The sequence below is a fragment of the Oncorhynchus gorbuscha genome, unplaced genomic scaffold, assembly GCF_021184085.1.
Source record: "Oncorhynchus gorbuscha isolate QuinsamMale2020 ecotype Even-year unplaced genomic scaffold, OgorEven_v1.0 Un_scaffold_1463, whole genome shotgun sequence".
Classification (NCBI taxonomy): domain Eukaryota; kingdom Metazoa; phylum Chordata; class Actinopteri; order Salmoniformes; family Salmonidae; genus Oncorhynchus; species Oncorhynchus gorbuscha.
The window spans coordinates 115001-142250 of record NW_025744729.1 but is presented as its reverse complement, the minus strand read 5'-3'; the positions used below and the strand labels follow the sequence as shown (position 1 = coordinate 142250).

General features: G+C 46.2%; 1 protein-coding gene across 1 annotated transcript; it reads right to left on the bottom strand.

Moving 5' to 3' along the window:
• On the bottom strand, positions 1-23656 carry LOC124017082 (E3 ubiquitin-protein ligase RBBP6-like). The gene is made up of 3 exons (XM_046332468.1): positions 22576-23656; positions 20378-20477; positions 1-119 (listed from the first exon to the last, which is right to left on the bottom strand). The coding sequence occupies exons 1-3, from the start codon at positions 22739-22741 to the stop codon at positions 5-7; spliced, it is 381 nt and encodes a 126-aa protein (XP_046188424.1). The 5' UTR covers positions 22742-23656; the 3' UTR covers positions 1-4.
• Between the last annotated feature and the right edge of the window lie 3594 nt (positions 23657-27250).

The window sequence follows — 27250 nt, the reverse complement described above, 5'->3', positions numbered from 1 at the left end:
AATATTAATCACCATGACAACTCAGAGTTAACTCTTGACCAATCAGAGATAGTAAGGAAAATGAGAGGGCTTTGTTACATACGGGTCTGGAGGATCCAGCAGCCATGTCAGAACGGTCACTACAAAAACAAACAAACAACAACAAGTCAACAACCACCACAGACATGGACTAGACAACAGGTTAGAATAGAATAGCTAGGCTGGTCTGACTGGATACTAGTGTGTGGAGGGGGGTTACTATTTGACTGGATACTAGTGTGGAGGAGGGGGTACTACCTGTCTGACTGGATACTACCTGTCTGACTGGATACTAGTGTGTGGAGGGGGGAGTACTACCTGTCTGACTGGATACTAGTGTGTGGAGGGGGGGGGGTTACTATTTGACTGGATACTAGTGTGTGGAGGGGGGTTACTATTTGACTGGATACTAGTGTGTGGAGGGGGGTTACTATTTGACTGGATACTAGTGTGTGGAGGGGGGTTACTATTTGACTGGATACTAGTGTGTGGAGAAGGGTTACTATTTGACTGGATACTAGTGTGTGGAGGGGGTGGTTACTATTTGACTGGATACTAGTGTGTGGAGGGGGGTTACTATTTGACTGGATACTAGTGTGTGGAGGGGGGGGTTACTATTTGACTGGATACTAGTGTGTGGAGGGGGGGGGGTTACTACCTGTCTGACTGGATACTAGTGTGTGGAGGGGTACTACCTGTCTGACTGGATACTAGTGTGTGGAGGGGGGTACTACCTGTTGACTGGATACTAGTGTGTGGAGGGGGGGGTTACTATTTGACTGGATACTAGTGTGTGGAGGGGGGGGTTACTATTTGACTGGATACTAGTGTGTGGAGGGGTTACTATTTGACTGGATACTAGTGTGTGGAGGGGGGTTACTATTTGACTGGATACTAGTGTGTGGAGGGGGGGTTACTATTTGACTGGATACTAGTGTGTGGAGGGGGGGTTACTATTTGACTGGATACTAGTGTGTGGAGGGGTTACTATTTGACTGGATACTAGTGTGTGGAGGGGTTACTATTTGACTGGATACTAGTGTGTGGAGGGGGTTACTATTTGACTGGATACTAGTGTGTGGAGAGGGGTTACTATTTGACTGGATACTAGTGTGTGGAGGGAGGGGGTTACTATTTGACTGGATACTAGTGTGTGGAGGGTTACTATTTGACTGGATACTAGTGTGTGGGAGGGGTTACTATTTGACTGGATACTAGTGTGTGGAGGGGGTTACTATTTGACTGGATACTAGTGTGTGGAGGGGGTTACTATTTGACTGGATACTAGTGTGTGGAGGGGTTACTATTTGACTGGATACTAGTGTGTGGAGGGGGGTTTACTATTTGACTGGATACTAGTGTGTGTGGAGTGTGTGGAGGGGTTACTATTTGACTGGATACTAGTGTGTGGAGGGGGGGGTTACTATTTGACTGGATACTAGTGTGTGGAGGGTTACTATTTGACTGGATACTAGTGTGTGGAGGGGGAGGGGGTTACTATTTGACTGGATACTAGTGTGTGGAGGGGGTTACTATTTGACTGGATACTAGTGTGTGGAGGGGGTTACTATTTGACTGGATACTAGTGTGTGGAGGGGGGTTACTATTTGACTGGATACTTGACTGTACTAGTGGAGGGGGGGTTACTATTTGACTGGATACTAGTGTGTGGAGGGGGGTTACTATTTGACTGGATACTAGTGTGTGGGGGTTTACTATTTGACTGGATACTAGTGTGGGAGGGGGGTTACTATTTGACTGGATACTAGTGTGTGGAGGGGTTACTATTTGACTGGATACTAGTGTGTGGAGGGGGGTTACTATTTGACTGGATACTAGTGTGTGGAGGGGGAATCTGTTACTATTTGACTGGATACTGTGTGTGGAGGGGGGTTACTATTTGACTGGATACTAGTGTGTGGAGGGGGGGTTACTATTTGACTGGATACTAGTGTGTGGAGGAGGGGGATTACTATTTGACTGGATACTAGTGTGTGGAGGGGGGTTACTATTTGACTGGATACTAGTGTGGGATTACTATTTGACTGGATACTAGTGTGTGGAGGTTACTGATTTGACTGACATACTAGTGTGGAGGGGGAACCTTACTATTTGACTGGATACTAGTGTGTGTGGAGGTGGCCCGTTACTATTTGGACTGGATACTAGTGTGCCTCACACAGGAGGGGTTACTATTTGACTGGATACTAGTGTGTGGAGGAGGGGGTTACTATTTGACTGGATACTAGTGTGTGGAGGGGGGTTACTATTTGACTGGATACTAGTGTGTGGAGGGGTTACTATTTGACTGGATACTAGTGTGTGGAGGGGGCACCTCAATACTATTTGACTGGATACTAGTGTGTGGAGGGGAGGTTACTATTTGACTGGATACTAGTGTGTGGAGGACAGGGAGTCAATCACTATTTGACTGGATACTAGTGTGTGGACCCTAAGTTTAGGGGTTACTATTTGACTGGATACTAGTGTGTGGAGGGGGGGGTTACTATTTGACTGGATACTAGTGTGTGGAGGGGGGGTTACTATTTGACTGGATACTAGTGTGTGGAGGAGGGTTACTATTTGACTGGATACTAGTGTGTGGAGGGGTTTACTATTTGACTGGATACTAGTGTGTGGAGGGGAGGGGGTTACTATTTGACTGGATACTAGTGTGTGGAGGGGGGGGTACTATTTGACTGGATACTAGTGTGTGGAGGGGGGTTACTATTTGACTGGATACTAGTGTGTGGAGGGGGTTACTATTTGACTGGATACTAGTGTGTGGAGGGGGGGGTTACTATTTGACTGGATACTAGTGTGTGGAGGGGTTACTATTTGACTGGATACTAGTGTGTGGAGGGGAGGGGGTTACTATTTGACTGGATACTAGTGTGTGGAGGGGTTACTATTTGACTGGATACTAGTGTGTGGAGGGGGAGGGGGGGGGTTACTATTTGACTGGATACTAGTGTGTGGAGGAATTTACTATTTGACTGGATACTAGTGTGGGAGGGTTACTATTTGACTGGATACTAGTGTGTGGAGGGGGGGGGTTACTATTTGACTGGATACTAGTGTGTGGAGGGGGTTACTATTTGACTGGATACTAGTGTGTGAGGGGAGAGGGTTACTATTTGACTGGATACTAGTGTGTGGAGGGGGTTACTATTTGACTGGATACTAGTGTGTGGAGGGGGATTTGACTGGATACTAGTGTGTGGAGGGTTACTATTTGACTGGATACTAGTGTGTGGAGAGGGGGTTACTATTTGACTGGATACTAGTGTGTGGAGAGGGGTTACTATTTGACTGGATACTAGTGTGTGGAGGAGGTTACTATTTGACTGGATACTAGTGTTGACTGGATTACTATTTGACTGGTGTGGAGGGGTTACTATTTGACTGGATACTAGTGTGTGGAGGGGGAGGGGGGGGTTACTATTTGACTGGATACTAGTGTGTGGAGGGGGTTACTATTTGACTGGATACTAGTGTGTGGAGGGGGGGGTTACTATTTGACTGGATACTAGTGTGTGGAGGGGGGGGGTTACTATTTGACTGGATACTAGTGTGGAGGGGGGGTTACTATTTGACTGGATACTAGTGTGTGGAGGGGGGTTACTATTTGACTGGATACTAGTGTGTGGAGGAGGGGGGTTACTATTTGACTGGATACTAGTGTGTGGAGGAGACTGGGGGGGGGAGGGGGTTACTATTTGACTGGATACTAGTGTGTGGAGGGGAGGGGGTTACTATTTGACTGGATACTAGTGTGTGGAGGGGGGGGTTACTATTTGACTGGATACTAGTGTGTGGAGGGGTTACTATTTGACTGGATACTAGTGTGTGGAGGGGGGTTACTATTTGACTGGATACTAGTGTGTGGAGGAGGGTTACTATTTGACTGGATACTAGTGTGTGGAGAGGGGGGGGTTACTATTTGACTGGATACTAGTGTGTGGAGGGGGGTTACTATTTGACTGGATACTAGTGTGTGGAGGGGGGTTACTATTTGACTGGATACTAGTGTGTGTGGAGGGGGGTTACTATTTGACTGGATACTAGTGTGTGGAGGGTTACTATTTGACTGGATACTAGTGTGGAGGGTTACTGTGAGGGGGGTTACTATTTGACTGGATACTAGTGTGTGGAGGGGGAGGGGGGGTTACTATTTGACTGGATACTAGTGTGTGGAGGGGGTTACTATTTGACTGGATACTAGTGTGTGGATTACCATTTGGAGTGTGTGGAGTTACTATTTGACTGGATACTAGTGTGGAGGGGGGTTACTATTTGACTGGATACTAGTGTGTGGAGGGGGAGGGGGGTTACTATTTGACTGGATACTAGTGTGTGGAGGGGGAGTTACTATTTGACTGGATACTAGTGTGGGAGGGGGGGGTTACTATTTGACTGGATACTAGTGTGGAGGGGGGGGTTACTATTGACTGGATACTAGTGTGTGGAGAGGGGGGTTACTATTTGACTGGATACTAGTGTGTGGAGGGGGGGGAGTTACTATTTGACTGGATACTAGTGTGTGGAGGGGGTTACTATTTGACTGGATACTAGTGTGTGGAGGGATACTAGGGGGGTTACTATTTGACTGGATACTAGTGTGTGGAGGGAGGGTTACTATTTGACTGGATACTAGTGTGTGGAGGGGGGTTACTATTTGACTGGATACTAGTGTGTGGAGGGGGGTTACTATTTGACTGGATACTAGTGTGTTGGAGGGGTTACTATTTGACTGGATACTAGTGTGTGGAGGAGGGGGGGGTTACTATTTGACTGGATACTAGTGTGTGGAGGGGGGGTTACTATTTGACTGGATACTAGTGTGTGTGGGGGGTTACTATTTGACTGGATACTAGTGTGTGGAGGGTTACTATTTGACTGGATACTAGTGTGTGGAGGGGGGTTACTATTTGACTGGATACTAGTGTGTGGAGGGGGGGGGTATCATTTCTGATCAGATACTACCTGTCTATTTGACTGGATACTAGTGTGTGGAGGGGGTGGTTACTGTCTGACTGGATACTAGTGTGTGGAGGGGGGGGGGTTACTACTGGATACTAGTGTGTGGAGGGGGTTACTATTTGACTGGATACTAGTGTGTGGAGGGGGTTGCTATTTGACTGGATACTAGTGTGTGGAGGGGGGGTACTATTTGACTGGATACTAGTGTGTGGAGGGGGGGTTACTATTTGACTGGATACTAGTGTGTGGAGGGGGGTTACTATTTGACTGGATACTAGTGTGTGGAGGGGGGGGGTACTATTTGACTGGATACTAGTGTGTGGAGGGGGGGGGGGGTTACTATTTGACTGGATACTAGTGTGTGGAGGGGGGGTACTATTTGACTGGATACTAGTGTGTGGAGGGGGGGTACTATTTGACTGGATACTAGTGTGTGGAGGGGGGGGTTACTATTTGACTGGATACTAGTGTGTGGAGGAGGGGGTTACTATTTGACTGGATACTAGTGTGTGGAGGGGGGTAACTATTTGACTGGATACTAGTGTGTGGAGGGGGGTTACTATTTGACTGGATACTAGTGTGTGGAGGGGGTTACTATTTGACTGGATACTAGTGTGTGAGGGGGGGGTTACTATTTGACTGGATACTGTGTGTGGAGGGGGTACTATTTGACTGGATACTAGTGTGTGGAGGGGGGGGAGGGGTTACTATTTGACTGGATACTAGTGTGTGGAGGGGGGGGTTACTATTTGACTGGATACTAGTGTGTGGAGGGGGGGGGTTACTATTTGACTGGATACTAGTGTGTGGAGGGGAGGGGGTTACTATTTGACTGGATACTAGTGTGTGGAGGGGGTTACTATTTGACTGGATACTAGTGTGTGGAGGGGGGGGTTACTATTTGACTGGATACTAGTGTGTGGAGGGGGGAGGGGGTACTATTTGACTGGATACTAGTGTGTGGAGGGGGGGGGGTTACTATTTGACTGGATACTAGTGTGTGGAGGGGGGTTACTATTTGACTGGATACTAGTGTGTGGAGGGGGGGGGGGGTTACTATTTGACTGGATACTAGTGTGTGGAGGGGGTTACTATTTGACTGGATACTAGTGTGTGGAGGGGGGTTACTATTTGACTGGATACTAGTGTGTGGAGGGGGTTTACTATTTGGGATACTAGTGTTACTATTTGACTGGATACTAGTGTGTGGAGGGGGGGTTACTATTTGACTGGATACTAGTGTGTGGAGGGGTTACTATTTGACTGGATACTAGTGTGTGGAGGGGGTTACTATTTGACTGGATACTAGTGTGTGGAGGGGGGGGGTTACTATTTGACTGGATACTAGTGTGTGGAGGGGGGGTTACTATTTGACTGGATACTAGTGTGTGGAGGGTTACTATTTGACTGGATACTAGTGTGTGAGGGGGGGTTACTATTTGACTGGATACTAGTGTGTGGAGGGGGGTTACTATTTGACTGGATACTAGTGTGTGGAGGGGGGGTTACTATTTGACTGGATACTAGTGTGTGGAGGGGGGTTACTATTTGACTGGATACTAGTGTGTGGAGGGGGACTATTTGACTGGATACTAGTGTGGGGTTACTATTTGACTGGATACTAGTGTGTGGAGGGGGGATACCAGTGTGGAGTGGACTATTTGACTGGATACTAGTGTGTGGAGGGGGGGTTACTATTTGACTGGATACTACTGTGTGTGGAGGGGAGGGGGGGGTTACTATTTGACTGGATACTAGTGTGTGGAGGGGGGTTACTATTTGACTGGATACTAGTGTGTGGAGGGGGGGGGTTACTATTTGACTGGATACTAGTGTGTGGGGGGGGTTACTATTTGACTGGATACTAGTGTGTGGAGAGGGGGGGTTACTATTTGACTGGATACTAGTGTGTGGAGGGGGGTTACTATTTGACTGGATACTAGTGTGTGGAGGGGGGTTACTATTTGACTGGATACTAGTGTGTGGAGGGGGGTTACTATTTGACTGGATACTAGTGTGTGGAGGGGGGTTACTATTTGACTGGATACTAGTGTGTGGAGGGAGGGGGTTACTATTTGACTGGATACTAGTGTGTGGAGGGGGTTACTATTTGACTGGATACTAGTGTGTGGGGGGGGGTTACTATTTGACTGGATACTAGTGTGTGGAGGGGGGGTTACTATTTGACTGGATACTAGTGTGTGGAGGGGGGGGTTACTATTTGACTGGATACTAGTGTGTGGAGGGGGGGGTTACTATTTGACTGGATACTAGTGTGTGGAGGGGGGGTTACTATTTGACTGGATACTAGTGTGTGGAGGGGGGTTACTATTTGACTGGATACTAGTGTGTGGAGGGGGGGGGGTTACTATTTGACTGGATACTAGTGTGTGGAGGGGGGGTTACTATTTGACTGGATACTAGTGTGTGGAGGGGGGTTACTATTTGACTGGATACTAGTGTGTGGGGGGGTTACTATTTGACTGGATACTAGTGTGTGGAGGGAGGGGGAGTTACTATTTGACTGGATACTAGTGTGTGGAGGGGTTACTATTTGACTGGATACTAGTGTGTGGAGGGGGGGGTTACTATTTGACTGGATACTAGTGTGTGGAGGGGGGTTACTATTTGACTGGATACTAGTGTGTGGAGGGGTTACTATTTGACTGGATACTAGTGTGTGGAGGGGGGTTACTATTTGACTGGATACTAGTGTGTGGGGGGGGTTACTATTTGACTGGATACTAGTGTGTGGAGGTTTACTATTTGACTGGATACTAGTGTGTGGAGGGGGGTTACTATTTGACTGGATACTAGTGTGTGGAGGGGGGTTACTATTTGACTGGATACTAGTGTGTGGAGGGGGTTACTATTTGACTGGATACTAGTGTGTGGAGGGGGGTTACTATTTGACTGGATACTAGTGTGTGGAGGGGGGTTACTATTTGACTGGATACTAGTGTGTGGAGGGGGGTTACTATTTGACTGGATACTAGTGTGTGGAGGGGGTTACTATTTGACTGGATACTAGTGTGTGGAGGGGAGGGGAGTTACTATTTGACTGGATACTAGTGTGTGGAGGGGGTACTATTTGACTGGATACTAGTGTGTGGAGGGGGGGGTTACTATTTGACTGGATACTAGTGTGTGGAGGGGGGGTTACTATTTGACTGGATACTAGTGTGTGGAGGGGTACTATTTGACTGGATACTAGTGTGTGGAGGGGGGTTACTATTTGACTGGATACTAGTGTGTGGAGGGGGGGTTACTATTTGACTGGATACTAGTGTGTGGAGGGGGGGGTTACTATTTGACTGGATACTAGTGTGTGGAGGGGGGTTACTATTTGACTGGATACTAGTGTGTGGAGGGGGGTTACTATTTGACTGGATACTAGTGTGTGGAGGGGGGAGGGTTACTATTTGACTGGATACTAGTGTGTGGAGGGGGGTTACTATTTGACTGGATACTAGTGTGTGGAGGGGGGTTACTATTTGACTGGATACTAGTGTGTGGAGGGGGGAGGGGGGGTTACTATTTGACTGGATACTAGTGTGGAGGGGGGTTACTATTGACTGGATACTAGTGTGTGGAGGGGGGTTACTATTTGACTGGATACTAGTGTGTGGAGGAGGGTTTACTATTTGACTGGATACTAGTGTGTGGAGGGGGGGGTTACTATTTGACTGGATACTAGTGTGTGGAGGGGGGGTTACTATTTGACTGGATACTAGTGTGTGGAGGGGGGGGTTACTATTTGACTGGATACTAGTGTGTGGAGGGGGGTTACTATTTGACTGGATACTAGTGTGTGGAGGGGGGTTACTATTTGACTGGATACTAGTGTGTGGAGGAGGGGGGTTACTATTTGACTGGATACTAGTGTGTGGAGGGGGGGTTACTATTTGACTGGATACTAGTGTGTGGAGGGGGTTACTATTTGACTGGATACTAGTGTGTGGAGGGGGGTTACTATTTGACTGGATACTAGTGTGTGGAGGGGTTACTATTTGACTGGATACTAGTGTGTGGATACTATTTGACTGGATACTAGTGTGTGGAGGGGTTACTATTTGACTGGATACTAGTGTGTGGAGGGAGGGTTACTATTTGACTGGATACTAGTGTGGGAGGGGGGGTTACTATTTGACTGGATACTAGTGTGTGGAGGGGGTTACTATTTGACTGGATACTAGTGTGTGGAGGGGGGTTACTATTTGACTGGATACTAGTGTGTGGGGGGGTTACTATTTGACTGGATACTAGTGTGTGGAGGGGGTTACTATTTGACTGGATACTAGTGTGTGGAGGGGGGGTTACTATTTGACTGGATACTAGTGTGTGGAGGGGGAGGGTTACTATTTGACTGGATACTAGTGTGTATTTGGAGTGGGGGAGTTACTATTTGACTGGATACTAGTGTGTGGAGAGGGGTTACTATTTGACTGGATACTAGTGTGTGGAGGGGGGGGTTACTATTTGACTGGATACTAGTGTGTGGAGGGGGGTTACTATTTGACTGGATACTAGTGTGTGGAGGGGACTGGGGTGTTTACTATTTGACTGGATACTAGTGTGTGGGGGGGGGGGTTACTATTTGACTGGATACTAGTGTGTGGAGGGTTACTATTTGACTGGATACTAGTGTGTGGAGGGGGTTACTATTTGACTGGATACTAGTGTGTGGAGGGTTACTATTTGACTGGATACTAGTGGTGTGGAGGGGAGGGGTTACTATTTGACTGGATACTAGTGTGTGTGGGGGGGGGGTTACTATTTGACTGGATACTAGTGTGTGAGGGGGTTACTATTTGACTGGATACTAGTGTGTGGAGGGGGGGTTACTATTTGACTGGATACTAGTGTGTGGAGGAGGGGGTTACTATTTGACTGGATACTAGTGTGTGGAGGGGGGGTTACTATTTGACTGGATACTAGTGTGTGGAGGGGGGTTACTATTTGACTGGATACTAGTGTGTGGAGGAGGGGGGGTTACTATTTGACTGGATACTAGTGTGTGGAGGGGGTTACTATTTGACTGGATACTAGTGTGTGGAGGGGGTTACTATTTGACTGGATACTAGTGTGGAGGGGTTACTATTTGACTGGATACTAGTGTGTGGAGGGGGTTACTATTTGACTGGATACTATTTGGAGGGGGTTACTATTTGACTGATACTAGTGTGTGGAGGGGGGGTTACTATTTGACTGGATACTAGTGTGTGGAGGGGGGTTACTATTTGACTGGATACTAGTGTGTGGAGGGGGTTACTATTTGACTGGATACTAGTGTGTGGAGGGGGTTACTATTTGACTGGATACTAGTGTGTGGAGGGGGGTTACTATTTGACTGGATACTAGTGTGTGGAGGGGGGTTACTATTTGACTGGATACTAGTGTGTGGAGGGGGGTTACTATTTGACTGGATACTAGTGTGTGGAGGGGGGGTTACTATTTGACTGGATACTAGTGTGGAGGGGGGGGTTACTATTTGACTGGATACTAGTGTGTGGAGGGGGGGTATTTGACTGGATACTAGTGTGTGGAGGGGTTACTATTTGACTGGATACTAGTGTGTGGAGGGGGGCTACTATTTGACTGGATACTAGTGTGTGGAGGGGGTTACTATTTGACTGGATATTAGTGTGTTTGACTGGATATTAGTGTGTGGAGGGGGGTTACTATTTGACTGGATACTAGTGTGGAGGGGGGGTTACTATTTGACTGGATACTAGTGTGTGGAGGGGGGGTTACTATTTGACTGGATACTAGTGTGTGGAGGGGGGCTACTATTTGACTGGATACTAGTGTGTGGAGGGGGGTTACTATTTGACTGGATACTAGTGTGTGGAGGGGTTACTATTTGACTGGATACTAGTGTGTGGAGGTTACTATTTGACTGGATACTAGTGTGTGGAGGGGGTTACTATTTGACTGGATACTAGTGTGTGGAGGGGGGTTACTATTTGACTGGATACTAGTGTGTGAGGGGGGGGTTACTATTTGACTGGATACTAGTGTGTGGAGGGGGTTACTATTTGACTGGATACTAGTGTGTGGAGGGGGGGGTTACTATTTGACTGGATACTAGTGTGTGGAGGGGTTACTATTTGACTGGATACTAGTGTGTGGAGGGGGTTACTATTTGACTGGATACTAGTGTGTGGAGGGGGGTTACTATTTGACTGGATACTAGTGTGTGGAGGGGAGGGTTACTATTTGACTGGATACTAGTGTGTGGAGGGGAGGGGGTTACTATTTGACTGGATACTAGTGTGTGTGAGGGGGGGGTTACTATTTGACTGGATACTAGTGTGTGGGGGGGGTTACTATTTGACTGGATACTAGTGTGTGGAGGGGAAGTTACTATTTGACTGGATACTAGTGTGTGGAGGGGAGTTACTATTTGACTGGATACTAGTGGGGGGGTTACTATTTGACTGGATACTAGTGTGTGGAGGGGGGGTTACTATTTGACTGGATACTAGTGTGTGGAGTAAGGTTACTATTTGACTGGATACTAGTGTGTAGGGGGGTTACTATTTGACTGGATACTAGTGTGTGGAGGGGTTACTATTTGACTGGATACTAGTGTGTGGAGGGTTACTATTTGACTGGATACTAGTGTGTGGAGGGGGTATTTGACTGGATACTAGTGTGTGGAGGGGGTTACTATTTGACTGGATACTAGTGTGTGGAGGGGAGGGGGGTTACTATTTGACTGGATACTAGTGTGTGGAGGGGGGTTACTATTTGACTGGATACTAGTGTGTGGAGGGGGGTTACTATTTGACTGGATACTAGTGTGTGGAGGGGGGGGTTACTATTTGACTGGATACTAGTGTGTGGAGGGGGGTTACTATTTGACTGGATACTAGTGTGTGGAGGGGGGTTACTATTTGACTGGATACTAGTGTGTGGAGGGGGGGGGTTACTATTTGACTGGATACTAGTGTGTGGAGGGGGGTTACTATTTGACTGGATACTAGTGTGTGGAGGAGGGGGGGTTACTATTTGACTGGATACTAGTGTGTGGAGGGGGGTTACTATTTGACTGGATACTAGTGTGTGGAGGGGGGTTACTATTTGACTGGATACTAGTGTGTGGAGGGGGGTTACTATTTGACTGGATACTAGTGTGTGGAGGGGGTTACTATTTGACTGGATACTAGTGTGTGGAGAGGGGGTTACTATTTGACTGGATACCTGTGGTGGAGGGGGGTTACTATTTGACTGGATACTAGTGTGTGGAGGGGTTACTATTTGACTGGATACTAGTGTGTGTGGAGGGGGGTTACTATTTGACTGGATACTAGTGTGTGGAGGGGGAGGGGGGGGTTACTATTTGACTGGATACTAGTGTGTGGAGGGGTTACTATTTGACTGGATACTAGTGTGTGGAGGGGTTACTATTTGACTGGATACTAGTGTGTGGAGGGGGACTGGATACTAGTGTGTGGAGGGGGTTACTATTTGACTGGATACTAGTGTGTGGAGGGGGGGGTTACTATTTGACTGGATACTAGTGTGTGGAGGGGGGGTTACTATTTGACTGGATACTAGTGTGTGGAGGGGGGGGGGGGTTACTATTTGACTGGATACTAGTGTGTGGAGGGGGTTACTATTTGACTGGATACTAGTGTGTGGAGGGGGGGGGGGGGGGTTACTATTTGACTGGATACTAGTGTGTGGAGGGGAGGGGTTACTATTTGACTGGATACTAGTGTGTGGAGGGGGGTTACTATTTGACTGGATACTAGTGTGTGGAGAGGGGGGTTACTATTTGACTGGATACTAGTGTGTGGAGGGGGGTTACTATTTGACTGGATACTAGTGTGTGGAGGGGGGTTACTATTTGACTGGATACTAGTGTGTGGAGGGGGTTACTATTTGACTGGATACTAGTGGTGTGGGGGGGTTACTATTTGACTGGATACTAGTGTGTGGAGAGGGGTTACTATTTGACTGGATACTAGTGTGTGGGGGGAGGGGGTTACTATTTGACTGGATACTAGTGTGTGGAGGGGGGGTTACTATTTGACTGGATACTAGTGTGTGGAGTTACACCTATTTGACTGGATACTAGTTAGGGGAGGGGGTTACTATTTGACTGGATACTAGTGTGTGGAGGGGGGTTACTATTTGACTGGATACTAGTGTGTGGAGGGGGGGGTTACTATTTGACTGGATACTAGTGTGTGGAGGGGGTTACTATTTGACTGGATACTAGTGTGTGGAGGGGGGTTACTATTTGACTGGATACTAGTGTGTGGAGGTTACTATTTGACTGGATACTAGTGTGTGGAGGGGGGTTACTATTTGACTGGATACTAGTGTGTGGAGAGGGTTACTATTTGACTGGATACTAGTGTGTGGAGGGGAGGGGTTACTATTTGACTGGATACTAGTGTGTGGAGGGGTTACTATTTGACTGGATACTAGTGTGTGGAGGGGGGAGGGGCACTATTTGACTGGATACTAGTGTGTGGAGGGTTACTATTTGACTGGATACTAGTGGTGGAGGGGGGGCTACTATTTGACTGGATACTAGTGTGTGGAGGGGGGTTACTATTTGACTGGATACTAGTGTGTGGAGGGAGGGGGTTACTATTTGACTGGATACTAGTGTGTGGAGGGGGGTTACTATTTGACTGGATACTAGTGTGTGGAGGAGGGGGTTACTATTTGACTGGATACTAGTGTGTGGAGGGGAGGGAGGGGGGGGAGTACTATTTGACTGGATACTAGTGTGTGGAGGGGGGGGGTTACTATTTGACTGGATACTAGTGTGTGGAGGGGGGGTTACTATTTGACTGGATACTAGTGTGTGGGGGGGGGGGGGGGGGGGGGGGGTTACTATTTGACTGGATACTAGTGTGTGGAGGGGGGTTACTATTTGACTGGATACTAGTGTGTGGAGGGGGTTACTATTTGACTGGATACTAGTGTGTGGAGGGGGTTACTATTTGACTGGATACTAGTGTGTGGAGGGGGGTTACTATTTGACTGGATACTAGTGTGTGGAGGGGGGTTACTATTTGACTGGATACTAGTGTGTGGAGGGGGGGTTACTATTTGACTGGATACTAGTGTGTGGAGGGGGGGGGGGGGTTACTATTTGACTGGATACTAGTGTGTGGAGGGGGTTACTATTTGACTGGATACTAGTGTGTGGAGGGTTACTATTTGACTGGATACTAGTGTGTGGAGGGGGGTTACTATTTGACTGGATACTAGTGTGTGGAGGGGGTTACTATTTGACTGGATACTAGTGTGTGGAGGGGGTTTACTATTTGACTGGATACTAGTGTGTGTGGAGGGGTTACTATTTGACTGGATACTAGTGTGTGGAGGGGTTACTATTTGACTGGATACTAGTGTGTGGAGGGGGGGGGTTACTATTTGACTGGATACTAGTGTGTGGAGGGGGGGTTACTATTTGACTGGATACTAGTGTGTGGAGGGGGGGGTTACTATTTGACTGGATACTAGTGTGTGGAGGGGGGTTACTATTTGACTGGATACTAGTGTGTGGAGGGGGTTACTATTTGACTGGATACTAGTGTGTTACTATTTGACTGGATACTAGTGTGTGGAGGGTTACTATTTGACTGGATACTAGTGTGTGGAGGGGGGGGTTACTATTTGACTGGATACTAGTGTGTGGAGGGGGGTTACTATTTGACTGGATACTAGTGTGTGGAGGGGGGGGGGGGTTACTATTTGACTGGATACTAGTGTGTGGAGGGGGAGGGGGGGGGGTTACTATTTGACTGGATACTAGTGTGTGGAGGGACTGGATACTAGTGTGTGGAGGGGGGTTACTATTTGACTGGATACTAGTGTGTGGAGGGGGGTTACTATTTGACTGGATACTAGTGTGTGGAGGGGGGTTACTATTTGACTGGATACTAGTGTGTGGAGGGGGGTTACTATTTGACTGGATACTAGTGTGTGGAGGGGGGTTACTATTTGACTGGATACTAGTGTGTGGAGGGGGGTTACTATTTGACTGGATACTAGTGTGTGGAGGGGGTTACTATTTGACTGGATACTAGTGTGTGGAGGGGGGTTACTATTTGACTGGATACTAGTGTGTGGAGGGGGTTACTATTTGACTGGATACTAGTGTGTGGAGGGGGGGGGGGGTTACTATTTGACTGGATACTAGTGTGTGGACTGGATACTAGTGTGTGGAGGGGGGTTACTATTTGACTGGATACTAGTGTGTGGAGGGGGTTACTATTTGACTGGATACTAGTGTGTGGAGGGGGGTTACTATTTGACTGGATACTAGTGTGTGGAGGGGGGGGTTACTATTTGACTGGATACTAGTGTGTGGAGGAGAGGGGTTACTATTTGACTGGATACTAGTGTGTGGAGGGGAGACTGGATTACTATTTGACTGGATACTAGTGTGTGGAGGGGGGGGTTACTATTTGACTGGATACTAGTGTGTGGAGGGGGGGGTTACTATTTGACTGGATACTAGTGTGTGGAGGGGGGGGTACTATTTGACTGGATACTAGTGTGTGGAGGGGTTACTATTTGACTGGATACTAGTGTGTGGAGGGGGGTTACTATTTGACTGGATACTAGTGTGTGGAGGTTACTATTTGACTGGATACTAGTGTGTGGAGGGGGGGGGTTACTATTTGACTGGATACTAGTGTGTGGAGGGGGGGAGGGGTACTATTTGACTGGATACTAGTGTGTGGAGGGGGGTTACTATTTGACTGGATACTAGTGTGTGGAGGGGGGGGTACTATTTGACTGGATACTAGTGTGTGGGGGGGGGGGTTACTATTTGACTGGATACTAGTGTGTGGAGGGGGGGGGGTTACTATTTGACTGGATACTAGTGTGTGGAGGGGGGGGGTTACTATTTGACTGGATACTAGTGTGTGGAGGGGGGGGGGTTACTATTTGACTGGATACTAGTGTGTGGAGGGGGGGGGGTACTATTTGACTGGATACTAGTGTGTGGAGGGGGGGGTTACTATTTGACTGGATACTAGTGTGTGGAGGGGGGGTTACTATTTGACTGGATACTAGTGTGTGGAGGGGGGGGTTACTATTTGACTGGATACTAGTGTGTGGAGGGGGAGGGGGTTACTATTTGACTGGATACTAGTGTGTGGAGGGGGGGGGGGGTTACTATTTGACTGGATACTAGTGTGTGGAGGAGGGGGTTACTATTTGACTGGATACTAGTGTGTGGAGGGGGGGGGGTTACTATTTGACTGGATACTAGTGTGTGGAGGGGGGGTTACTATTTGACTGGATACTAGTGTGTGGAGGGGGTTACTATTTGACTGGATACTAGTGTGTGGAGGGGGGTTACTATTTGACTGGATACTAGTGTGTGGAGGGGGGGGGGTTACTATTTGACTGGATACTAGTGTGTGGAGGGGGGTTACTATTTGACTGGATACTAGTGTGTGGAGGGGGGTTACTATTTGACTGGATACTAGTGTGTGGAGGGGGGGGTTACTATTTGACTGGATACTAGTGTGTGGAGGGGGGGGTTACTATTTGACTGGATACTAGTGTGTGGAGGGGGGTTACTATTTGACTGGATACTAGTGTGTGGAGGGGGGAGTTACTATTTGACTGGATACTAGTGTGTGGAGGGGGGGGTTACTATTTGACTGGATACTAGTGTGTGGAGGGGTGAGGGGGTTACTATTTGACTGGATACTAGTGTGTGGAGGGGGGTTACTATTTGACTGGATACTAGTGTGTGGAGGGGGGGTTACTATTTGACTGGATACTAGTGTGTGGAGGAGGGGGTTACTATTTGACTGGATACTAGTGTGTGGAGGGGGGTTACTATTTGACTGGATACTAGTGTGTGGAGGGGGGTTACTATTTGACTGGATACTAGTGTGTGGAGGGGGGGGGGTTACTATTTGACTGGATACTAGTGTGTGGAGGGGGGGGGGTACTATTTGACTGGATACTAGTGTGTGGAGGGGGGTTACTATTTGACTGGATACTAGTGTGTGGAGGGGGGGTTACTATTTGACTGGATACTAGTGTGTGGAGGGGGGGGTTACTATTTGACTGGATACTAGTGTGTGGAGGGGGTTACTATTTGACTGGATACTAGTGTGTGGAGGGGGGGTTACTATTTGACTGGATACTAGTGTGTGGAGGGGGGGTTACTATTTGACTGGATACTAGTGTGTGGAGGGGGTTACTATTTGACTGGATACTAGTGTGTGGAGGGGGGGGTTACTATTTGACTGGATACTAGTGTGTGGAGGGGGGAGGGGGGTTACTATTTGACTGGATACTAGTGTGTGGAGGGGGGGTTACTATTTGACTGGATACTAGTGTGTGGAGGGGGGGGTTACTATTTGACTGGATACTAGTGTGTGGAGGGTGTGTGGAGGGGGGGTTACTATTTGACTGGATACTAGTGTGTGGAGGGGGGGGGGTTACTATTTGACTGGATACTAGTGTGTGGAGGGGGGGGGTTACTATTTGACTGGATACTAGTGTGTGAGGGGGGGTTACTATTTGACTGGATACTAGTGTGTGGAGGGGGGTTACTATTTGACTGGATACTAGTGTGTGGAGGGGGGTTACTATTTGACTGGATACTAGTGTGTGGAGGGGGGGGTTACTATTTGACTGGATACTAGTGTGTGGAGGGGGGGGTTACTATTTGACTGGATACTAGTGTGTGGAGGGGGGGGTTACTATTTGACTGGATACTAGTGTGTGGAGGGGGGGGGTTACTATTTGACTGGATACTAGTGTGTGGAGGGGGGGGGGTTACTATTTGACTGGATACTAGTGTGTGGAGGGGGGGGGTTACTATTTGACTGGATACTAGTGTGTGGAGGGGGGTTACTATTTGACTGGATACTAGTGTGTGGAGGGGGGTTACTATTTGACTGGATACTAGTGTGTGGAGGGGGGTTACTATTTGACTGGATACTAGTGTGTGGAGGGGTTACTATTTGACTGGATACTAGTGTGTGGAGGGGGGGGTTACTATTTGACTGGATACTAGTGTGTGGAGGGGGGGGTTACTATTTGACTGGATACTAGTGTGTGGAGGGGGGGTTACTATTTGACTGGATACTAGTGTGTGGAGGGGGGGGGGTTACTATTTGACTGGATACTAGTGTGTGGAGGGGAGGGGTTACTATTTGACTGGATACTAGTGTGTGGAGGGGGGGGGGGTTACTATTTGACTGGATACTAGTGTGTGGAGGGGGGTTACTATTTGACTGGATACTAGTGTGTGGAGGGGGGTTACTATTTGACTGGATACTAGTGTGGGAGGGGGGGGGGGGTTACTATTTGACTGGATACTAGTGTGTGGAGGGGGGGGGTTACTATTTGACTGGATACTAGTGTGTGGAGGGGGGGGGGGGTTACTATTTGACTGGATACTAGTGTGTGGAGGGGGGGGTTACTATTTGACTGGATACTAGTGTGTGGAGGGGGAGGGGGGTTACTATTTGACTGGATACTAGTGTGTGGAGGGGGGGGGGGGGTTACTATTTGACTGGATACTAGTGTGTGGAGGGGGGTTACTATTTGACTGGATACTAGTGTGTGGAGGGGGGGGTTACTATTTGACTGGATACTAGTGTGTGGAGGGGGGTTACTATTTGACTGGATACTAGTGTGTGGAGGGGGGGGGGTTACTATTTGACTGGATACTAGTGTGTGGGGGAGGGGGTTACTATTTGACTGGATACTAGTGTGTGTGTGGAGGGGGGGGTACTATTTGACTGGATACTAGTGTGTGGAGGGGGGGGTTACTATTTGACTGGATACTAGTGTGTGGAGGGGGGGTTACTATTTGACTGGATACTAGTGTGTGGAGGGGGTTACTATTTGACTGGATACTAGTGTGTGGAGGGGGGTTACTATTTGACTGGATACTAGTGTGGAGGGGGGGGTTACTATTTGACTGGATACTAGTGTGTGGAGGGGGGGGTTACTATTTGACTGGATACTAGTGTGTGGAGGGGGGGTTACTATTTGACTGGATACTAGTGTGTGGAGGGGTTACTATTTGACTGGATACTAGTGTGTGGAGGGGGTTACTATTTGACTGGATACTAGTGTGTGGAGGGGGGACTGGATACTAGTGTGGAGGGGTTACTATTTGACTGGATACTAGTGTGTGGAGGGGGTTACTATTTGACTGGATACTAGTGTGTGGAGGGGGGGGTTACTATTTGACTGGATACTAGTGTGTGGAGGGGGGTTACTATTTGACTGGATACTAGTGTGTGGAGGGGGGGGTTACTATTTGACTGGATACTAGTGTGTGGAGGGGGGTTACTATTTGACTGGATACTAGTGTGTGAGGGGGGGGGGTTACTATTTGACTGGATACTAGTGTGTGGGGGAGGGGGTTACTATTTGACTGGATACTAGTGTGTGGAGGGGGGGGGGTTACTATTTGACTGGATACTAGTGTGTGGAGGGGGGGGGTTACTATTTGACTGGATACTAGTGTGTGGAGGGGGGGGTTACTATTTGACTGGATACTAGTGTGTGGAGGGGGGTTACTATTTGACTGGATACTAGTGTGTGGAGGGGGGTTTACTATTTGACTGGATACTAGTGTGGAGGGGGGGGGTTACTATTTGACTGGATACTAGTGTGTGGAGGGGGGTTACTATTTGACTGGATACTAGTGTGTGGAGGGGGGTTACTATTTGACTGGATACTAGTGTGTGGAGGGGGTGGTTACTATTTGACTGGATACTAGTGTGTGGAGGGGGGTGGTTACTATTTGACTGGATACTAGTGTGTGGAGGGGGGTTACTATTTGACTGGATACTAGTGTGTGGAGGGGTTTACTATTTGACTGGATACTAGTGTGTGGAGGGGGGTTACTATTTGACTGGATACTAGTGTGTGTGGAGGGGGGTACTATTTGACTGGATACTAGTGTGTGGGGGGTTACTATTTGACTGGATATTAGTGTGTGGAGGGGGGGGTTACTATTTGACTGGATACTAGTGTGTGTGGGGGGGTTACTATTTGACTGGATACTAGTGTGTGGAGGGGGGTTACTATTTGACTGGATACTAGTGTGTGGAGGGGGGTTACTATTTGACTGGATATTAGTGTGTGGAGGGGGGGGGTTACTATTTGACTGGATACTAGTGTGTGGAGGGTTACTATTTGACTGGATATTAGTGTGTGGAGGGGGTTACTATTTGACTGGATACTAGTGTGTGGAGGGGGGTTACTATTTGACTGGATACTAGTGTGTGGAGGGGGTACTATTTGACTGGATATTAGTGTGTGGGGGTTATTAGTATCAACAGGCGAGGGGGGGTTACTACTCATATCATGCAGATAGATACAGGGTCATGATGTCATAGCTACGCACACAATGAACGTTCTGCCCGCTGGTTTGACCCCTCCGATGGGGGTGCGTCTGACGATCACTGATGAGTGTTTGGGGATGTGAACCTCTTCATCAGTGTACTCTGTGGAAACACATGGTACCCAGTATATATCATCAGTACTGTACTCTGTAGAAACACATGGTACACAGCATATATCATCAGTGTACTCTGTAGAAACACATGGTACCCAGTATATATCATCAGTACTGTACTCTGTAGAAACACATGGTACACAGTATATATCATCAGTGTACTCTGTAGAAACACATGGTACACAGTATATATCATCAGTGTACTCTGTAGAAACACATGGTACCCAGTATATATCATCAGTACTGTACTCTGTAGAAACACATGGTACCCAGTATATATCATCAGTACTGTACTCTGTAGAAACACATGGTACCCAGTATATATCATCAGTACTGTACTCTGTAGAAACACATGGTACCCAGCATATATCATCAGTACTGTACTCTGTAGAAACACATGGTACACAGCATATATCATCAGTACTGTACTCTGTAGAAGGTACACAGTATATATCATCAGTACTGTACTCTGTAGAAACACACGATAACCAGTATATATCATCAGTACTGTACTCTGTAGAAACACATGGTACACAGTATATATCATCAGTACTGTACTCTGTAGAAACACATGGTACACAGTATATATCATCAGTACTGTACTCTGTAGAAACACACGATAACCAGTATATATCATCAGTACTGTACTCTATAGAAGGTACACGGTATATATCATCAGTACTGTACTCTGTAGAAACACACGGTAACCAGTATATATCATCAGTACTGTACTCTATAGAAGGTACACGGTAACCAGTATATATCATCAGTACTGTACTCTATAGAAGGTACACAGTATATATCATCAGTACTGTACTCTGTAGAAACACATGGTACCCAGTATATAGCATCAGTACTGTACTCTGTAGAAACACATGGTACACAGCATCTATCATCAGTACTGTACTCTGTAGAAACACAGGGTACACAGTATATATCATTACCCAGTATATATCATTAGTACTGTAGTCTATAGAACAGGGAATATATGATATCATCAGTACTGTAGTCTATAGAACAGGGAATATATTATATCATCATGCTAATCGCCCGTTAGCCGCTAATCTAATCAGCTAATCGCCCGTTAGCCGCTAATGCTAATCGCCCGTAATGCTAATCGCCCGTTAGCCGCTAATGCTAATCGCCCGTTAGCCGCTAATGCTAATCGCCTGTTAGCCGGTGATTTAATATATGTACTGAGTTATAGCCAAACGTACTTATACAACCTCATAATACCTATAAAAAAACATCAGCAGTATCTTCTAAAAAAATCAAAGAGGAAAACACAAAGCAAGAATATGTTAGCTACATGAAGTTGCTAAGAGAAAACATTCAATGTAGCAAAAAGATGGCCGCTATTAACTATAGAATAATCATCATAATTACATTTCCAACAGTTGATAGGTGTTTTGACTTTAAATCGCAAGTTCAATTGCAACATTTGGTTCAAAATAAGGCCCATATCGTGCAGCCCTGTGGGAATGATCAAATGAGTGCAGGAAAATAGTTTTATAATATTAAATTAAAGGGGAAAAAATCAATCAGAATGGAGAAAGACCACCCCAAGGGTCAGTGCACTATTCATAAAGCAAATGTAGAATTTAAATAATTACAAATATTTTTTTTGGGGGGGGGTCAAATACATTAATACAATCCAACTTTTGTAATACCGTGAGATAGATGTGTGTGTAATAAATATATAATATATATATACCTACATATACAGGGAAAGATATATACACACACACATATACATCTATATCCATATATAGAGAGATATAGATTATTATTATCTATATAGATTATGTTTTGGGCCCATATCCCCGATCCCTACCAGGAAGTACACACCACAAAACTGCATAAAATTATAATCTTGGCATCACTGATTAACCTCAGCTCAACCTGAACAATTTAACTAACTGGTTTGTAGCTCAGTTGGTAGAGCATGGCGCTTGTAACGCCAGGGTAGTGGGTTCGATCCCCGGGACCACCCATACGTAGAATGTATGCACACATGACTGTAAGTCGCTTTGGATAAAAGCGTCTGCTAAATGGCATATATTATTATTATATATTTAGTTAGTTACCTTCACGGGTCTGTGCGTTGGTGATCTGCAGGTCGCAGTCGGTGGCTTTGAGGCGCTCTCTGCCCATAATCTGCCGTTTCAGCTCGGCCAGGGTGATGTGCAGCCCGTCAAAGGTCACGGTGTTGTAGTCCAGTTTGGACGAGAATTTATAATGAACACACGACATTCTCACAACTAAATCACTTTTTAAAAAACTCAAAAGACAAAGGAAGGGGGGGAAAACAACACGTTAGTTAAGAAATAACAAATAACCATTAGATATGATCTGAGACTGAAGGTGGAGGAGGGAAGCTACCAGATTATTATTATAATAAAGATAATATCGAAGGGAAAAACAGGCAATGAACTAAGAGGAAGTATTCACAGATAGTCCTTGTAGTTATTTGGGTCAAAGACACCAAACTACTAGTTAGTGACAGACCGGGACTTTAATAACCCGTTAATTTAAGTGTCCGGTAAAACAACAAGAAAAAAAGTACAGTTCCACAAGTGTCCATTACGGGGGTGTTGTTTTTTTTGTTTGTTTTTTTCCACGGTTATGAATACAGTCAGTAAGTCTCTCTCTTCTCTCGCGGAAACAACGGGCCTTGTAGCTGCGGAAAGCAGCGCGGCACCGGGGTCGCGGTTAGGAGTCCATAACGAGGCCCGTAAAACGGCGCAAAGTCCTAAAAAATAACCAAAATATTCTTCAATCCGTCTAGAGAGAAGGGGGAGGGTGGGGGGGGAAATCAAACGTCCAAATAAAATAAAAGTCCTTCAAAAACGATCCTTTTCGGAGTTTGCAGGAAACGATGTTGATCCTTGTGTGACCTACGATGAAGAAGAAGGAGATCTACCAGTCAAAACAAAAACATTTACCCCGCAGATATAACCTTATTTTACACTAACTAGTTAGAAAACGGCCACTGGAAATAAAACACTTTTAATAACCCGTTAGCTTAGGTTTCCTATCCAAAACGACGGTAAATTATCTCTCTTTCTAATTGTATAATTTTCGTTTGTTTTAAATCCATTTCGACGGTCTTTCTCAGTTTGCTCCTCGTTGTCTTCTGAACATCATGGCGGGACCGGAAACTGGCCCGACAAGAAAACGGAAACGAGGGTGACGTTCTTCTCTACTGTTTCATTGGCGGACTACAATCTCTATTGTTTGTAATCTATGTATGCTTGTGTTCCCTCATGTGCTTTATGTATTGATTTGTTATTAATAAAAAATAAAATAAAAAAATACAATCTATAATGTGCAACCTACTGTGCGAGGTAGTAAAATATTACAAAAAAAACAAACAAAAACAACATTTTGGATGAAAATACTCATACAAACTAGTAAAAACAACAACAACATAAATGATACATACAAAGAAATACAATTCAGTCTACTTCTGTTAAAATCATAAAGATCCCCACAGGTTCAGGAGCACTGGAGGGCGGAGCTTCCATCGCAACAAACCACGGGAAGGTCTTCCGTTGTGAATTCTTTCAGGCCCAGAAACTTTTCTTCCGTATCCATAATTGATGTCCATTTTTTTTAAATTATTTTTTTATGTTGACACTTGACCAGTACAGTTATTAACAGTGACAATAAACACCACAAAGAGACATTTCGGTTTAGACGTTTGGTGACGTGTGCAGCTTTGTCTCCCTCTAGTGAGCTGTAGAAAGAAGCAATAATAAGGCCCGAGGGAGTGCGGTATTCGGCCATATGGCGCGGCTAAGGGCTGTTCTTTAAGGACGACGCAACCTGGATGGCCTGGATACAACCCGTAGCCGCGGTATATTGGCCAAATACCACAAACCCCTATTATAAACTGGTTACCAACATAATTAGAGCAGTAAAAATAAATGTAGCTCAGTTGGTAGAGCATGGCGCTTGTAACGCCAGGGTAGTGGGTTCGATCCCCGGGACCACCCATACGTAGAATGTATGCACACATGACTGTAAGTCGCTTTGGATAAAAGCGTCTGCTAAATGGCATATATTATTATTATTATTATACCCGTGGTATGGGGTCTGATATACCACCGTTGTCAGCCAATCAGCATTCAGGGCTTAAACCACCTAGTTTATAATACACGATAAACCACTAACGTTGTAGAATAATAGTGAAGACATCAAAACTATGAAATAACACATATGGAATCATGTGGTAACCCAAAAAGTTAACTACCTGCCCTCCAGGACACCTACACCACCCGATGTTACAGGAAGGCCATAAAGATCATCAAGGACATCAACCACCCGAACCACTGCCTGTTCCCCGCTACCATCCAGAAGGCGAGGTCAGTACAGGTGCATCAAAGCTGGGACCGAGAGACTGAAAAACAGCTTCTATCTCAAGGCCATCAGACTGTTAAACAGCCACCACTAACATTGAGTGGCTGCTGCCAACACACTCGCATTAACATCTACTAACCATGTGTATGTGACAAATAAAATTTGATTTGATTTGAAAGTTTAAACAAATCAAAATATATTTTACATTTGAGATTCTTCAAAGTAGCCGAAGTTTGACTTGATGACAGCTTTGCACACTCTTGGCATTCTCTCAACCAGCTAGTCACCTGGAATGAATTTCAATTAACAGGTGTGCCCTCTTAAAAGTTCATTTGTGGAATTTCTTTCTTAATGCATTTGAACCAATCAGTTGTGTTGTAACAAGGTAGGGGTGGTATACAGAAGATAGCCCTATTTGGTAAAAGACCAAGTCCATATTATGTCAAGAACATCTCAAATAAGCAAAGAGAAATGACAGTCCATCATTACTTTAATACATGAAGGTCAGTCAATCTGGAAAATGTCAAGAACATTGAAAGTTTCTTCAAGTGCAGTCGCAAAAACCATCAAGCGCTATGATGAAACTGGCTCTCATGAGGACCGCCACAGGAAAGGAAGACCCAGAGTTACCTCTGCTGCAGAGGATACGTTCATTAGAGTTACCAGCCTCAGAAATTGCAGCCCAAATAAATGTTTCACAAAGTTCAAGTAACAGATGCATCTCAACATCAACTGTTCAGAGGAGACTGTGTGAATCAGGTCTTCATGGTCAAATTACTGCATAGATACCACTACTAAAGGAAACCAATAAGAAGAGGAGACTTGCTTGGGCCAAGAAACACGAGACAGAGAGACATTAGATCGGTGGAAATTTGGACTCTGATGAGTCCAAATTTGAGATTTTTGGTTCCAACGAGAGAGAGAAAGAGAGAGAGAGAGAGAGAGAGAGAGAGAGAGAGAGAGAGAGAGAGAGAGAGAGAGAGAGAGAGAGAGAGACACAGAGAGAGAGAGCGAGAGAGAGAGACAGAGAGACACAGACACAGAGACACAGAGAGAGAGAGACAGAGAGAGAGAGAGAGAGAGAGAGAGAGAGACAGAGAGAGAGAGAGAGAGAGAGAGAGAGAGAGAGAGAGAGAGAGAGAGAGAGAGAGACACACAGAGAGAGAGAGAGAGAGAGAGACACACAGAGAGAGAGAGAGAGAGACAGAGAGAGAGAGAGAGAGAGAGAGAGACAGAGAGAGAGAGAGAGAGAGAGAGAGAGAGAGAGAGAGAGAGAGAGAGAGACACAGAGAGAGAGAGAGAGAGACACAGAGAGAGAGAGAGAGAGAGAGAGAGAGAGAGAGAGAGAGAGAGAGAGAGAGAGACACAGAGAGAGAGAGACACACAGACACATAGAGAGGGAGAGAGAGAGAGACACAGAGAGAGAGAGAGACAGAGAGAGAGAGAGAGAGAGAGAGAGAGAGAGAGAGAGAGAGAGAGAGAGAGAGAGAGAGAGAGAGAGAGAGAACTAGGGAGAGAGAGACAGACAGTGAGAGAGAACGAGAGAGAGAGAGAGAGAAGACAGACAGACAGACAGACACAGACAGACAGACAGACAGACAGACAGACAGACAGACAGACAGACAGACAGACAGACAGACAGACAGACAGACAGACAGACAGACAGACAGACAGACAGACAGACAGAGAAACACGAGCAATGGACATTTGACCGGTGGAAATCTGTCCTTTGGGTCCGAATTGAAGATTTTTTGGTTCCAACCGCTGTGTCTTTGTGAGATGCAGAGTAGGTGAACGGATGATCGCCGCATGTGTGGTTCCCACTGTGAAGCATGGAGGAGGTGTGGTGAAGCATGGAGGAGGAGGTGTGATGGTTTGCTGATGACACTGATCAGTGATTTAACTTAGAATTCAGGGCACACTTAACCATCAAGGCTACCACAGCATTCTGGAGCAATACGCCATCCTGTGTGGTTTGCGTTTGTTGCGCAACAGGACAACGAACCAACACACCTCCAGGCTGTGTAAGGGCTATTTGACCAAGAAGGAGAGTGATGGAGTGCTGCATCAGATGACCTGGCCTCCGCAATCACCTGAACTCAATCCAATGGGGATGGTTTGAGTTGGACCGCAAAGTGAAGGAAAAGCAGCCAACAAGTGCTCAGCATGTGGGAACTCATCCAAGACAGTTGGAAAAGCATTCCAGGTGAAGCTGGTTGAGAGAATACCAAGAGTGTTCAAAGCTGTCACCAAGGCAAAATGTGGCTACTTTGAAGAATCTCAAATATGAAATATATAATATGTTTATCATTTATTTGGTTACCACATGATTCCATATGTGTTGTTTTAAAAGTGTTGACGTCTGTAGCACATACTTATGTTCTATAATTCGTTTTAAAG

Coding starts and splice junctions, on each gene's coding strand:
- LOC124017082 (XM_046332468.1), bottom strand. CDS start 22,741: ATGTCGTGTGTTCATTATAAATTCTCGTCCAAACTGGACTACAACACC. Junction 20,478..22,575: donor CAACGCACAGACCCGTGAAG/GTAACTAACTAA, acceptor GTGTTTCCACAG/AGTACACTGATGAAGAGGTT. Junction 120..20,377: donor GCGGGCAGAACGTTCATTGT/GTGCGTAGCTAT, acceptor TTGTTTTTGTAG/TGACCGTTCTGACATGGCTG.